We start from the raw sequence: 15,611 nt of genomic DNA, 5'->3' as shown, positions 1-15,611 counted from the left end.
ATTAATTATGCCTCCAATGCTTCGCTCTGTCAGTTCCCTGAAAGGCGACTGCAGATGTGCATTTTGCAGCCAACGAGCGCGTTGTACAACCCGCTCGCCTGCACCCAAACACCGTTTCTATGGTTCCCGTGCGTCACTGGCGAAAGGAGAAAAGAGTGTTAATGCCCCGCTGCGGCCGGGCCGAATTCTATTTCTCATTCCCCTCTGAAGTTCGGGCGACTGGAAATGTCATACTGCAGTGAGCGAGCCTGTTGTAATGCACGCACCAGCATGTTGACGCTCTCTGTTTCTATGGCAACTTCTCGCTCGTTCAGTTCCAGTAAATGCGACTGTTCCAGTGTATTCTGCAGTAAACTAGTCGGCGACACAGCCCGCTTGCCTGCACACAAACGCCGCTTTACGGCTACCCAGATAAATCCCATAGAGTGTATTTTCTGGTGTTCCGACCACGGCCGATGGTGTTATGAGTGTAGACAAAATGCCCAGTGCTCATTCCTACACAGAAACACAGCCCGTCACACAGGGCTCGCGCACATGAAATCGACCCAGATCGATTGCGCATTAAATGTGGTAAATGTGCCCACTGCCCAGTGCCCACAAACACTACGTTCTGCATGTCTCAAGGTTTCTGTAAAACGAAACCAACATGCATTCGCTCTGCTCAGGCAGACAATGCTCTCAGTGTTGTAAATGTGCCCGCTATCCCACGCCCACATTCACACATAGATATAACAGGTCTTACGGGACTCGCCCAGCCCTCCCCCTCTCGATTGACCACCGCAGAGGAGTCGAGCGCGGGCAATCTGCCCGCTGTTATCAGCGCGCTCCATGCCTCAAATGTCATAAGCTTATGTTGCAGCACACTGAAGCCCCTCTGTCGCTGAGCGACCAGAGCGCGATTCGCATTCAACCCCTAGCCATTCGTGCAAACGCATGGGCAAGGCTACCCGGGGTTTCGAAGTGGGTGCTAGACATTATAGAAAGAGGCTATTCGCTACAGTTCGGTCCACGCCCGCAACGCAAAGCGGCGCGAATCGATACTATGGTGAAAAAGGAAGTAGCACACCTACTTCGGGCCGAAATAGCGAAGTTACTGAGCAAAGGGGCTATAGAACCCCTATCACAAGCTCAGAGCGAAGGAGCATTGTACAGCAGATATCTTCTGGTACCAAAAAAAGAAGACGGGGGTCTCAGACCCATTTTAGATCTAAGACGACTAAACAAAGCACTTCTGAAACGACGGTTCAGAATGCTCACGACCAAGAAAATCCTCTCGCAAATTTGCCAAGGGGACTGGTTCATGTCGATAGATCTGAAAGACGCTTATTTTCAAATACAAATAGCGTCACGTCACAGGCGATTTTTGTGATTCGCCTTCGAGGGCCAGGCATATCAGTTCACAGTCCTGCCATTCGGCCTATCCCTGGCACCTCGCGTATTCACGATGTGCATGGATGCAGCGCTCGCACCCCTCAGGCTCCGAGGCATACGAGTGCTGAATTATTTGGACGATTGGCTGGTTCTAGCTCGATCACAGCGGAGCTCATAGAACACAGGACCATATTACTCGATCACCTCGAGAATTTAGGTCTCACAGTCAATTGGGCAAAGAGTTCACTGTCTCCCAGTCAGAAAATATCTTTTCTGGGCACAGATCTGGACTCGCTGTCTATGACAGCACAGCTGTCGCTGCAGCGCAGACTAAGTATTCAGCGCATGACAGAGATTTTTCGCCACGGCACTTTAGTCCCGCTCAAGAAGATTCAAAGGATGCTGGGTCTCATGGCTTCAGCATCCTCAGTGCTTCAGCTGGGTCTGCTTCGCATGCGCCCGCAGCAGTATTGGTTGAAAGCGCGCGCCGCACAGAGCTTGGACCTCCGGTCTCGCGCGCCTCAAGGTCGATCAGAAATGCGTCGCAGCTCTGAAACCTTGGACAGTGACCGACTGGTACCGGTCAGGTGTAAGCCTGGGGACTTCCTCGAGTGTGAAGTTGGTGTCTACGGTCGCCTCAACCTCGGGATGGGGAGCGCTGCTCGAGGGCAGACCGTTATTCGGCCAGTGGTCGGAACGGGAAAAGCTTCTGCATATAAACTGCCTGGAAATGATGGCAGTCGACAACGCGCTGAGGCGTTTTTTGTCCCCAGATAAAAAAGACACCACGTCTTGGTCCGTTCGGACAACATGTCAGTGGTGGCTTATATAAATCACAAAGGAGGTATCAGATCCAGAATCCTTCACAGGCTGACGGAACGCCTCCTGGTCTGGGCTCAGCACAACCTGCGCTCGCTCAGGGCAGCGCATGTGCCCGGCCATCTGAATGTGGGACCAGACAGACTGTCCAGAAACAATCTGCCGACAGGAGAATGGTCTTTTCATCCACAGACAGTCAAAATGCTATGAAGGACATTTGGCAGAGCGGAAATAGACCTATTTGCGTCTCAAGAGAACGCTCATTGTCAGGAATTCTTCTCCAAGAGCAGGGATGCGCTGGCTCACGCTGGCCCCGCTGCCCGCTCTATGCGTTTCCCCCTGTCACGCTCCTACCCCAGGTGTTAGGGCGAATCAGGGAGAGCAGATGCCCAGTGCTACTCGTCGCCCCATTTTGGACAAACCAAGTCTGGTTTCCAGTCCTGATGCAGCTGACGAGTCCCGCCCCGTGGCCGATACCGGTGAGGAGGGATCTCCTCGCCCGGAGCTTTGGTCCCTACATGTGTGGGCCATCAACGGGTACCCGTTAACCTCCCAGCGGGAGTGTTAAACACGATCACGCAGGCTAGAGCTCCATCTACGAGGCGGCTCTATTCCTCAAAATGGTCTGTGTTCACTAGCTGGTGTACAGCGAGTGGCACCTCACCCTCACGCTGTGGGGTGCCGGAGGTTCTCTCCTTTTTTTACAAGAGCTTCTGGATAAGGGCAGAACCCCATCCACGCTCAAAGTGTATGTGGCGGCCATAGCAGCGTTCGCTGAACCACCGCTTGGCCAGTCATTAGGAAGGAACAATCTGGTCATTCGCTTCCTTAGAGGAGCTAAGAGGCTGAACCCTCCCAGACCACCCTCAGTTCCCGTTTGGGACCTTTCCACGGTTCTGGAAGCCATGAAAGGTGCCCCATTCGAGCCAATACAGTCAATAGACCTGAAACCCTTGTCTTTCAAAACAGTGTTTCTTCTGGCTCTCGCTTCAGTGAAGCGCATAGGGGATTTGCAAGCGCTCTCAGTGAGCATGACGTGTATGGAGTTTGGGCCGAATGACTCGAGAGTCATACTCAAACCAAAGCACGGATATGTTCCTAAATCCCTCAACACACCGTTTAGGGCACAGGTTATCTCCCTGTCGGCCCTGCTGGTATCTGAGGAGGAAGGGGACGCAGGCTTCCTTTGCCCGGTCAGGGCGTTAAGAGCCTATGTGTCTCGCTCGTCTGTTTTCAGACAGACGGAGCAGCTCTCTGTTTTGTTCAGCTGACGTTCTAAGGGACTAGCTGCGTCAAAACAGAGTCTATCCAGATGGATAGTTGATGCTATAGCGCTAGCTTACACATCCAAGGGCCTGCAAATGCCCGATAGGTGTCAAAGCGCACTCCACAAGAGGCATGGCCTCGTTGTGGGCTTGGTCCAGTGGGATTGCCTTGCAAGATATCTGTATGGCGGCAGGCTGGGCCTCCCCGTCTACATTTATAAGGTTTTATAACCTCAAGGTTCCCGCTTTGCAAGCTAGGTTGCTCTCAGTTTAATTTTTCAGTATTGCCCGCCCGATGCTATCGGCTCGGGATGCTGAAACTGCTAGAGCGTCGATCACTGATCGCCTATATACTTCTGTGGGCAGTACGTAAGTCCCCCATATTTACCAGTCCAGGCTGAGTTCGCCCTGGCTGTGTGGAACACTTGATATAACATGCTCTTATCAGAGCTCAATATTACAGGAATGATGCTATTCTAGCCCCTCTTCCCGGATTCTCTGTGAGTCCCTTGTGATTAGGCACTGTATGAGCCCCGGGCACCTGCCCTTGGGACTTTAGTGTTATGTCTCAAGCACGCACGGCGTTTTACATTGTGTTCCCCTAGCGTAAGATATCTTACGCAAGTACGAGAGACCTCTCGTAAGAGAACGTACTCGGTTACTAACGTAACCTCGGTTCTCTCTAGAAGAGGGAACGAGTACTTGCGTATCTTGCCGTGCATGCGTCATGTTCTGATTCGCTTCAGCGATGAAAAACTGACCAAACCAGCCTCTCTGGGCCGTATTTATAGCCCTGGCCCCACCCGATTTCGGCGGGACATGACGTAATGGGCGCGAAGCGCCCTCATTGGTTCTGACGTCATGAGGAGCCTCTATCGATAGGCTGGTGCAGTTGCCGCAGAGCAGCCAATGGGCGCGCGAGCTGTCTCGCCCATGTCTGCATGCTGCTGCAATGCGTTTTACATTATTGCAAAATTAAGGATAATTTTTGGCTTCAATATCTCGAGGAAAAGAGGTTTTCCCCTAGCGTGAGATATCTTACGCAAGTACTCGTTCCCTCTTCTAGAGAGAACCGAGGTTACGTTAGTAACCGAGTACGTTTTCCCCTAGCGTAAGATATCTTACGCAAGTACTCGTTCCCTCTTCTAGAGAGAACCGAGGTTACGTTAGTAACCGAGTACGTTTTAGTCGAATAACATCAGTTAATGGAAACGCCGTCATTTCGCAATAGTTTTTTGTCGACATTTAGAAAAAATAGCAAAAGTTTTGCGCAAATCTGTAATGGAAACGCACCTACTGATGTCAAGTCTGGAGTGTCATGTCTTAACATGGCATGTTCAAATAAGTGTATAGTGTATAGACCTTATGTAGCTCCGCCCCTTTTCAGCACTGTGCTTTAAATTGTATTTCCACAGCATGAAGGTAAGATCTTTATGAATGAACCCCTCGTTTTAAAATCTTCTTGGCTATTTGTTATGTTATGACATCCGCTTTAACCATTACAAGGCTCATTATATCTTTTGTTAACTCTACAATAAGTGAATCCATTTCACCAGCTAATTTCACAGCAATGCCATAGAAATATACAGAGCTACCGCAAAAACGGAAGTTCAAACACAAAATTCTAAAGATTGCTGCGTGCTTGTTTCTCTGGCGCATATGGTCCTTTTTGTTTGACAGCCCTTTCATTGTATGTGTTTGTTGTGTGGAAAAGAGACATCCTGATCTCATTAGTATTGATATTGTTTAATATATTTTAAAATGTAATGTATTCCTGTGATGACAAAGCTGAATTTCCAGGAATCATTACTCAATTCTTTTAGAAATATCTGTTCTCACTTTCACTTTTGATCAATTGAATGCATCTTTGCTGAATATAAGAATATTAATTTATTTTATTAAAAAAAATCTTGATAATGGTAGTCTGCATGTATTGATAGCACATAAAACGTTTTACATTTTAGAAATGAAACTGGTAAATAAATGTGATGACATTGAACATATTAATTGTCATTGATTAAACACAATACTGTACAACTATCGTAATTATTTCATGATTTCAATATTTTCAAAAACCTGAAAGGATTTGAAATAATTTCTACATCTCTAAAGTAAATTTGAATATTATTATATATACATTATTATATATACTTATACTTTATATACTTATATAGTATATAAAATATATATATATATATAATTTTAGTATTATATTGTAGATTTGTATATATACAACATATAAAGACGTACAGTATGTGTGTTAGCCTACAATTAAACCTACAGTTCAGTAAAACCTACAATTACTAATGAGATTGCACTGGAAAAACAGTATTGCTCTGAATCGAGAAATGACAAATGTCCAGTTTTCTTGTTGTGATTAGAACATTATTTAAAAGGGTACGAGGAGTACAACATTCACCTAACCTCATTATTATTTGCAATATAACTTTCTTTGAACGTGTATTTGTAATATTCCAAGTAGGTTAACGTTAACATTCATCAAGTAGAAATAACATCACAAGGATGTTTAAAAAAAAAAATTGTGTTCTCAGAATGTTTTCTCTCAACGTTATGAGAACGTTCATCAAGTAAAAACATTAAAAAAAGATGTTCTAAGAATGTTTCTCTCAACATCATGAGAACTCACACCATTTATTAATAATATTCTATATATTATTAATAATTATAAATGTTATTTAAAGAATGTTTTATCTTAACATTTTGTTCCCTGTTAACCGGGATCCCTTTACGACTGTACTAAAAACACTGATTAATAGATGGCAGAATGTGGCTTGATAACCTTCACTTTTACCATCACTGAATCCCAGCATACGATCCATCCACAGATGTCATTTAGAGACACGACATTCCAGTCCATTGTTGTCCAGCAGCTGCATGGCACAGTGCGTCTTATATCTTCATGTGTTTTACGGGCGAACGGGGACTGACAATGTGTCAGAGAGACAGAGAACTGGTGTAATAGCATCGCACACATTCCTTCCCCTTGTTCTGCCGCGTTGATTGCTTCCTCTCTCTTTACTGGATGTGTTAAACGCACACAGTGGCGAGAGACAAAGAGATGCTTGACCTTTGAACTCTGACTAAAAGCAAGCCTAATCTTAAGTTAGCATCCTTGGTTTTTGTCATTGTTTTTTCCCAGACAGAGAATGAATGCAACTTTGGTACCGGGGTCAGAGCCGTTTAACAGTTCTCCGTTTACCAATAGATGTGAGTTTGTGTCTCTCTCTCTCTCTCTCTCTCTCTCTCTCTCTCTCTCTCTCTCTCTCTCTCTCTCTCTCTCTCTCTCTCTCTCTCTCTCTCTCTCTCTCTCTCTCTCTCTCTCTCTCTCTCTCTCTGTGTGTACGTGTTTCTCTCTATTCACGCAGACACACAGCCCACCCAGGGAAGGTTGTGCTGAGTGTCTGTTGACCCCTTTTTCACCTTTGCTAAACACTGCAATTATCTCCCTTCAGCTCTTTACAGGGAAGGAACACAGATTACTTGGATCTTTGTATCTCGAGTTTGCATAAATGAAAGCAGGGTGCCGGGTATTTCTCTTGAGAAGTCCCAGTTTTGAATTACTCTTTCCATTCCCACTTGTCAGTTAGTGTTCTCACTGTGTAACCCAGACCAGTGCTGGTGTAGAAAGATGAGAATAGAGAGCTGCACTTCCTGTAAAAAATCTACCGGTCATAATATTGTTGTGTAGTGTATATCTGTAACAGCTTGTGACTTAGCACAGTACCCTCAAAAGTACACCCTTTTTTCTTTGTCTTTTTTTTTTTTGCTTATGTACCTGTGAAAGGTGCTTAACATGCGCACTGAAGGTATTTTTATGTACCCATTTTGGGGTAGACAAGATACAAAGGTCTCCTTTTAGGGTACTACGCTTGTACCCCTAAAAGTTATACTCTTTTGACAGATAATAATATTAATGGCATTAATGCTGAATTCACAGCTTTCAAGGCTCAAATTGATGCTGATGAATATACTGCATATATAGCACAATTAATTCTAAATTTTTCATACTTTCATTGGAGGTAGATGAGAAATCTTCAATTTTATATATTCACATGACCATTCAAGTGTCATTTTAAATGCTCACCCAGGTTGCATTTATTTGTTCAAAGATACAGAAAATACAGTACTATTGTGAAATATTATTACAATTTAAAGTAACAGTTTTCTATTTTAATATATTTTAAAATGGGATTTATTCCTGTGATGGCAAAGCTGAATTTTCAGCAGCCATTTCACCATTCTTCATGTCATGTGAGCCTTCAGAAATTATTCTAATATGCTGATTTGATGCTCAAGAAACTTTTATTATTATTTTCAATGTTGAAAACAGTTGTGCTGCTTAATATTTTGCTTGTGATACATTTCAATTTTGAACGGTAGAGCACAGTCATTGTCAGAATTATATTGGCACCCTTGGTAATATGATCAAAGAAGGGTGTAAAAATAAATCTGCTTTGTTTATCCTTTTTAACTTTCATTAAAAAATATCTTCTAACCTTTCACTGAAATTAAACTAAATGTTTTTTTCTAGGAACATGAAACTGTTTAGCTATGACTTCTTGTTTCACAGGAGTATAAGGCCAAATTCCTTTAATCCTCCATCACAATGAGTAAAACAAAAGAATACAGTTCTGATGCGCATCAAAAGATTGTTGAGCTTCACAAAATAGCATCACATTTTTTAAAGCATAAAAACTTCTCATTTCCACCATCAGGGCAATAATTAAGAAGTTCCAATCAACTAAAGATGTTACGATCTTCCTGGAAGAGGACGTGTGTCTATATCGTCCTAATGCATGGTGAGGAGGAGAGTTTGGCCAAAGACTCTTCAAGGAGGTCAGAAAGCCTCAAAACAAAAAAATTAAACAGCACCTACATCACCGCATGTTGTTTTGGAGGGTTTCAAGAAAAATCATCCTTGCTCATCCAAAAACTCCAGCAATTTCAGTTGTCAGACACGACTGGAACTTCAGACCGGAACTTCAGACTAGACCAGATTCTAAGGTCAGATGAAACAAACAAACAAAAAAATAGCTTTTTGGCAGCAAACCCACTCTGGTGCAAACAGGGATAAAAAGTACCCCATGTGTACGATTAAGTATACCGCTGTATCTTTAATGTTGTGGGCCTATTTATTTTGTTTTGCTGGAGGTCCTGGACATCTTGTTCAGATTCATGGCATCATGAATTCTAGCAAATACCTAACAGATAAAAAAAATCTAAACTTGACAGGCTCTGCTAGAAATCTTATAATGGGTCATGGTTTGATCTTTAATCAGGACAATGATCCAAAACAAACATCAAAATCAACACAAAATGGATCACTGAGCAGTGAGCACAGAGTGAAGCTTCTGTCATGGCCGTCCCAAGTCCCCTGACCTGAACCCTAGAAAAATTGAGGAGTGCACCAACATGGACCTGGGAATTTGTATGGAGGAACTGGATTCTGTATGGAGGAATAGTGTCTGTTCTCCAAACTCATCCCCCCTTCCCATTTTCATGTTACTTGTTAATTAATTGTGAGAATTAGACCCTAATCCAAAGTGTGACCCTTTTTAAATGATTATTAATGATCTAATAGTAATTTACGAAGCTGCTGAGAAGCAATAACAAAAAAGCCATTATTCAATTAGAAATATTTAAGAAATATATCTCATTTCTTGGTATTTTATTGGAGGAATAATGTGGTTCACACCTTTTATGAAATATTTGCAGACCCTTTTATGATGTTAATCCCTCAAACTAAGACATTTACATGCTAACATAATTTGCACAATGAGGTAGACAGATACAATAACTAAAATAGCTTATTAGATGTGTGAAAAATTATAACTGAATAAATGATAGCACTTAAAGAGAATAATAACTTAAATTAAAATTAGTACCTGTACAATAAAAAAAAAATCATTTAATTACATATCAATCCATAAAATACAGCTATGTAAAGCAGTAATGAAGTTGTCTTGTACACACAAACAATTTAAAATATAAAATGCCCAGTAAAGTGGAACTAGGAGTAATGTTTTCATGTACAGTAGCAGAATAACCAGTAAAATGTGGAAGATTTGGTTTTTTTCTTCCTCTTTTTGTGCTTGTATTCCAGTCCAAAGTCATAATTCCAGATAAGCGTTAGCCAACAGCTGTGTCTACAGTAATGTAATTTCAGCTAAGGCTTCCAGTAGTGTTGAAGACACATGAGCAAGTCAGGCACTTATTCACACAACAGTCTGATTTATTTCCAATCCCTCATAAGTTTGAACAGCACCATCACCTGCAGCCGCAGGACTCCACCACCATATCTTCATATTGCTTGTATACGACGTTATTTCCAGCGTCGATGTACAGGATGCTGATGGGACTGAGTTTGGAAGGGACACAACAGCTGGGCGGCATGTTGCTGGGGTTCATGGAGTTCATTAGAGTTTGTATGATGGCGTGATTGGTTGGCTCCAGGTGAGAGCGGAGGGGGAAGTCACACATGCCCTCACAGTGATACGCCTCATAGTCTAATGGAGCAATGATCCAGTCGTCCCAACCCAACTCCCTGAAATTCACCTGCAAGTGCTTTTTGCTGCACCTAGATTTGGACTTTTTGCCGTGCCTCTTGCCATGGCGGCTGGGTAGAGTGGTCCGTCTACTCCGTCGGGATTTCAAGTGAGGTCCTTTTTCCTTCCCAGGACTATCCAGACCCCACAGTTTAATCTTCTCCCTCTTTTCATAGAAAATGCTTTGTCTCTTTTTTGACCTTGTGAAAACAACCAGTATGGCTTTCTTTAGTTGCGGGCGGCCATGTCTGTGAAATCCAAGATATTGCAAGTCGATTTCCCTCTCAGGATTGTCTAGCGTCGCCTTGAGCTCCAAACAGAAGCGGGTCCCGTGAGAGAGGTGCTGGCGTTTCTTAAAAGTCTCCCATACGTCGAAAACCTCCCATTTTGGTTTATGTGCATCCTCCAGATCCAAGGTTTCGGAGTCAAGCACAGTGTGTGACTGACAGGAGAGCAGTTGTATCTCCACTGGGCCCGTCTCTGACGCTCGGAACGTCCCGGAGATCTTTGTGTATATCCTCAGTTCAGCACCCAAGAGCTCCACGTTTTCAGAAAGGGTCGATACATCGAATAAGTATTTCTGTCTCCACAGTGGGGAGTTCAAAAGGTCATCTGGAATAAAAGAGCACACATATTTAGTGACAGTGGCTGTACATTTATTTACAATGCCAGTTAGAGAGGCATAAAGAGGAAAAAGTGTGAATGCAGATGACGAACACATTTTCAACCAATTATGCTGAAATTTCTTTCTTTGATATAATAAGTTGTAAAAGTTAGATTAAAAATTAAGTTACTTTTTAAATCATTATTTATTATTCTAAGTAGGGTAACACTTTATTTTAAGTTGCACATTACTACATGTATTTACTATTGTAATAATAGTAAATTATGCAGTATTACAAGTTTCTAAGCCTAAGCCTAGACCAAACCAAACCCTAACCATAACTCTACAGTAAGTACATTTAAATAAGTTAATTAATATTACTTGGTACTTATTTGAGCAAGAACAATGGAACTGTCACCTTATAAGTATAACTTACGTGTAAAACTATACATTTGCATAATAATAAAATAATTGGGAATATATTAATTTTATATATAGGCTGCAGTAGCTATTACTTATTTTGACACATCATAAATAAAGACGAATTAATGTCTAGTTAAATGTCTAATGCCCCTTTCTTTCTTACTGGTCTGTTAGTATGAAAACCTTTAGAATGTAAAACGAATGTTTTTATTCTGTCAAAAAGTTAAATAAAAAAGTATGATAATGGAATTTCTATCATATTTCAAAAACAAAGTAATCAAACTAGACCTACTAAACAAACATATATTAGTACAATTAATAATTTTCAGTGTTTTTTACATTCAGGAGGATTATTAATTTTCCTTTGCCACTTTAATCGCCAAAATCTAGCAAAATAACCGCATTTCCTCTGGGTGTTTTTATCTTAAACACACCTGTGCTGTAATCATTCTGACACTCATTGAAAATGGGAAAACAAATTTGGAAAAAGGCCATTTATGAAACCTAAAGTTATAGATCAGATTAAAAACAAATCAAACAACTAACCTTGGCCCTCGTCCACAAAACTCGTTATAGTGTTTGCGGCTTTTGACGAGCGGAAAAAACTCGCGTTCAGTCCCAGTTTTTCAGCCGCGGAAAAGGTCTTGTAGATGGAGATCATGTAATCATGAGGTTCAATCGCATCCTTGATCCCCCTTTGTGACTGTATGGCTCCAGATAACAGTGATGCTGACAATATACTTTTGCCTTGTTTGGCTCTTCTGTGTCCATCAGCAGACCTGGACACTTTCATCCCTTTGGATGCGTTTGGAAACACAGGATTCATTGAGTGGACACACAGAAAATGCAAAAGAAAAGTAAAAGTCAAAAATATCCCAGACACCCCACAAGCACACATCTTGTAAATGCACAAGAAAAAAAGAAGGACCTGCTTGGGGAAAAACAGGAACACATCACATGTGTGTGTGGAGGAGCGCAGACTGAGAGCAGCTCCCTCTGAAGAACAGCCTCCTTAAGTAGCCTACCGTCATGACATTATTAGCTCCAACTCAATCCAAACAAGACTTCTACTCTTTACTACCCAGCTTTAAGATATTACTGTCCTCCTTCATGTCCCTATAATTTAACATGCGTGATTTTAACAGTAAAACATGTCTAAGTAGAAACGTTTTCTATTTTATTGATTGATAAAGTTTAATAATCAGAGCCAAAGTAGGCAACAGTATCGCATAACATAAATATGGATCTAACTGCTGAGTAGACTATGAGGAAAAAAAAAAGAAAGAAAAATCGTGATTGTGATTGACAGATTGTGTTTTTTCCCCCTCAGTTCTGCAGGTGTCAGTGTGAGGATTGAGCACTGTGGACTTTACCTCCCTCTAGTGGTGAAACTTTTTTTTTTTTTTGACAATAATTCAAGGTCCATAAAGCTCTTGATTCTAACTTGGCCTTATGAAAAGGTAACAGTTCTTGTAATTGTTTAACTATAGCATTTGTTACAATAAGGATATTATTAAGGTAAGACCATTGAAACTCCCTTAACAGATTAGGCTGTCTATTACAAATTATACAAGAAGTTAGTCAAAAATTACCACAATAAATACAATAGAACGTGATAAATTCTAGTAAAGCTGTTTATGAAAAAGCAAGAAAAAGTAAGGGTAGCCTATGCTACAGATTAAAATATATAAGTGCGTACCTGTGTTGTGCCGAATTCTGAAATTGCTTACCCTACATTTAAGGACAGAATTTCCCTTTGATGTATTTATTTATACTTTCAGACTTTATTTGTAGATACTTAAAGTCACCATGGAATCTTTGACAATTCTAAATGAGAGACTAAAATATTTATCCATACACAATTTTTTGAATACATGTTCCTCATAATCTTTAATCAAAATAACTTCCCCTACCTCTTGCAGCGACGTGTTAACTGGACTGAGGGCTAGACAAACTGTCACTCACATGAGATCACAGTAATAACAAACCATAACGATCCAATTGTTTCCCGATGGACAAAATCAAGTCCCACCCAACATTCGTTTCACAACTTTGATTTTAATGGAAATGTTTGGCGTCTATATGTTCAAGAATTGAATGCAGAAAAAAAGACAACAGAAGTATGCTAGAACTTGATTTTATTGAGTATATAAGAAAGCATATAAATGTGTCATATTCCAAAGTAATGGGAATAGATTTAAATAAAGAAAAAGAAAAACTTTAGTTAAAAGTAACAGTTGTTATTGTTGTTCTACAGATTTAGAATAATAGTTGTAGCTCATGATCATATGGGAAAACAACAGAAGTATATAGACAAAGGCAAATCATCTGAAGACGAGGTTATATATTATATGTATAAGAGTGCACTTCTTCATTGGCAGAGTCCCCTGAGCAGGAGGAGTAAACCACTCAACAACATGAGCAGATACACAGATGGTGACGAGATAGCTGGACTGGAGCCAAAACCATTGCCCATAGTGACGACTACAGAAGACGGGGTTGTAGGTGATCTGAGCGTAAAAGATCTGGACTCAGCTTTCCATTCATTTAGAGTAAAGGCCAACTTCAAGTTATCACCTTTAGAAGAGGTACAGAGAGAGAAATTATTGTAAATGCTTAAAATAACAAGTGACATTGGCCCCCCAAAAATCTAAATCATATAGGGTAATAGAGACGACCCACCACTTGTGAAGATGGCTAAGTCAGTGTAATTGGCCCAGCAGCCACTGAACGGGATGGTGGTGTTTCCGTAAAGCCCCTCTGTTGGATTCCCGTTAGAATCTTTGAGCACAGCTGAGATGGTTAGAGTCGTCACACCCACGGACACACAGTCACCCTGGAAACAGACACACACAAAAAGATGCTCTGCTTATTCGATACCAGGTGTGGTTTCCTAGTAAGCAATCACCTAGGTAGGGTTACACCAGTCATTCATAAGTTCTTAATTAAAGGGTCATAAAAACCCCTTGTTTTAGGACTGGTCGTTCACACCTAACATCTAAAAAAAGACTCAAGAAATGGGTGTATAAAGCTGTGGAAAAGTGGGAGTGTAGGGGTGGGAAGATGGGCAGACAACAACTAATAAAATACAGACCTACAACACACTCATTATACAGACAAATGAATATTAAAATATGAGTGGAGAAAGAAAAACAACTTAGTTGGGGGCACTTGATGCATTTTAAACATATAACCCTTTGACAACAAACGCACAAAACAACTTATTAGAGACTACTAATAATGATCATGAACAAATCAAATGAGAAAGAGCATTTAAAAGGTCTAATAATATTTTCATTACAGTTACGAGCACTGCAATCTCTGAACAAATGACACGAGTCAGTTTAACACAGAAAGAATAAAGCAGAGGTGGACAACGTACACAACTTCCTTACTTGAGTGAAAGTACAGATACTACTTGTCAAATGTAAAAGTTGTAAAGACTGATTTTTACTTAAGTAAAAGTATGATAAGTACTCTTTTTTAAAAGTACTTAAGAATCAAAAGTAAATGTCAATGCAAAGTTTTATTATTGTTGCATTGTTGTATGTAATACTTACAGTACCTTATTCCTCTGAAGCAACCTAGAGAATACACCTATCAGTTAGTAGTATCTGTGGAATTTAAGAGCTTTTAGAATGTGATAAAACCTATAGAAATTAAACTGAATTGACAAAAAAACTATTTAACACTCCTACCACCCCAACAAAAGAAGTAAACATCTCATCTATGCACATTTGAATCAAGTGTTTCTATAAAAATCCAACCTGGTTTAAAACCCAGCTCCACAACCATAGCTGTATAACTGCTAGGGGTGGCACGGTTCACAAAACCCACGGTTCGGTTCGTATCACGGTTTTAGGGTCACGGTTTTCGGTTCTGTACGGTTCTTGTTGTTGTTTTTTCTTTTAATCTTTAACACTCCAAAAATTTACTTCAGCATATGATATATAGCTGAATTATCTAATTATTAATTCATTTATTTCATAAATGGGGTGTGTTTGCAAAACGCAGCTTCTCATTTCCCGTGGGCTGTGTCGGACAGTTATTTGTCACCACTTTTTGCCAGGGTTGATATTATGTCCCAGCACGGATGTACCAATACAAATAAATAAAACATTTCCAGTTAACTAGCAAAGTATTCGTTTCGTTCGTTTGTTAAATAAGAAGCAATCTAGCGCTGAAATGTGTTTTTTTTAATCAAGTGATCAAAGTGCTCGTTGCCGTTGCGATCAGTGGCGCTGATACAGTGTTCTCGTGGCTCGCGCACACACCGCAGCGGCCGCACATTCTTCACTCAGACGCGCGCTTCAGTCCGTTGAGGAGACTCTAGGCTACTCTATTCGTTCCGATGAAATCACAAAACAAAATTCATACAAATCTGTCCCTGCTTGATATACAACCGCTGATAAACATAATCGGTTTTGATGAAAAAGAAAAATATATACGAGTGCAGATTAGAACTCAGAACCTTTGACACGCTTGGCAAGTTCTGCCACTGGACCATTAAAGTAGCCTACATACCGGTACGTGGAACAGTCGATCTATGTAGCCTATTTATTC

At 41.0% G+C, this 15,611-nt stretch overlaps 2 protein-coding genes across 2 annotated transcripts in view; both read right to left on the bottom strand.

Moving 5' to 3' along the window:
- Positions 1-9,056: 9,056 nt before the first annotated feature.
- On the bottom strand, positions 9,057-12,120 carry gdf6b (growth differentiation factor 6b). The gene is made up of 2 exons (XM_082187276.1): positions 11,595-12,120; positions 9,057-10,633 (listed from the first exon to the last, which is right to left on the bottom strand). The coding sequence occupies exons 1-2, from the start codon at positions 11,944-11,946 to the stop codon at positions 9,744-9,746; spliced, it is 1,242 nt and encodes a 413-aa protein (XP_082043402.1). The 5' UTR covers positions 11,947-12,120; the 3' UTR covers positions 9,057-9,743.
- Positions 12,121-13,216: 1,096 nt separating this feature from the next.
- Positions 13,217-15,611, bottom strand: part of LOC309510555 (fibrocystin-L-like) — a 58,508-nt gene continuing 56,113 nt past the window's right edge. The window contains exons 75-76 of the mRNA XM_082185391.1: positions 13,731-13,884; positions 13,217-13,625 (exon numbers count right to left, since the gene is read on the bottom strand). Coding sequence (XP_082041517.1) covers positions 13,420-13,625; positions 13,731-13,884 — 360 coding nt within the window. The 3' untranslated portion in view covers positions 13,217-13,419. The remainder of the gene's footprint in view (positions 13,626-13,730; positions 13,885-15,611) is intronic.

Source organism: Leuciscus leuciscus (genome assembly GCF_965113295.1).
Source record: "Leuciscus leuciscus genome assembly, chromosome: 12".
NCBI classification, from domain to species: domain Eukaryota; kingdom Metazoa; phylum Chordata; class Actinopteri; order Cypriniformes; family Leuciscidae; genus Leuciscus; species Leuciscus leuciscus.
Note: the sequence above shows the minus strand (reverse complement) of the source record. Positions and strands in the feature narration are given on the sequence as shown.

Bases quoted from the DNA above. Each gene is read 5' to 3' on its own strand.
- gdf6b (XM_082187276.1), bottom strand. From the start codon at position 11,946: ATGTGTGCTTGTGGGGTGTCTGGGATATTTTTGACTTTTACTTTTCTT. The intron at 10,634-11,594 runs GTTAGTTGTTTG...CTTTTATTCCAG, and splicing joins TTTTGTGGACGAGGGCCAAG to ATGACCTTTTGAACTCCCCA.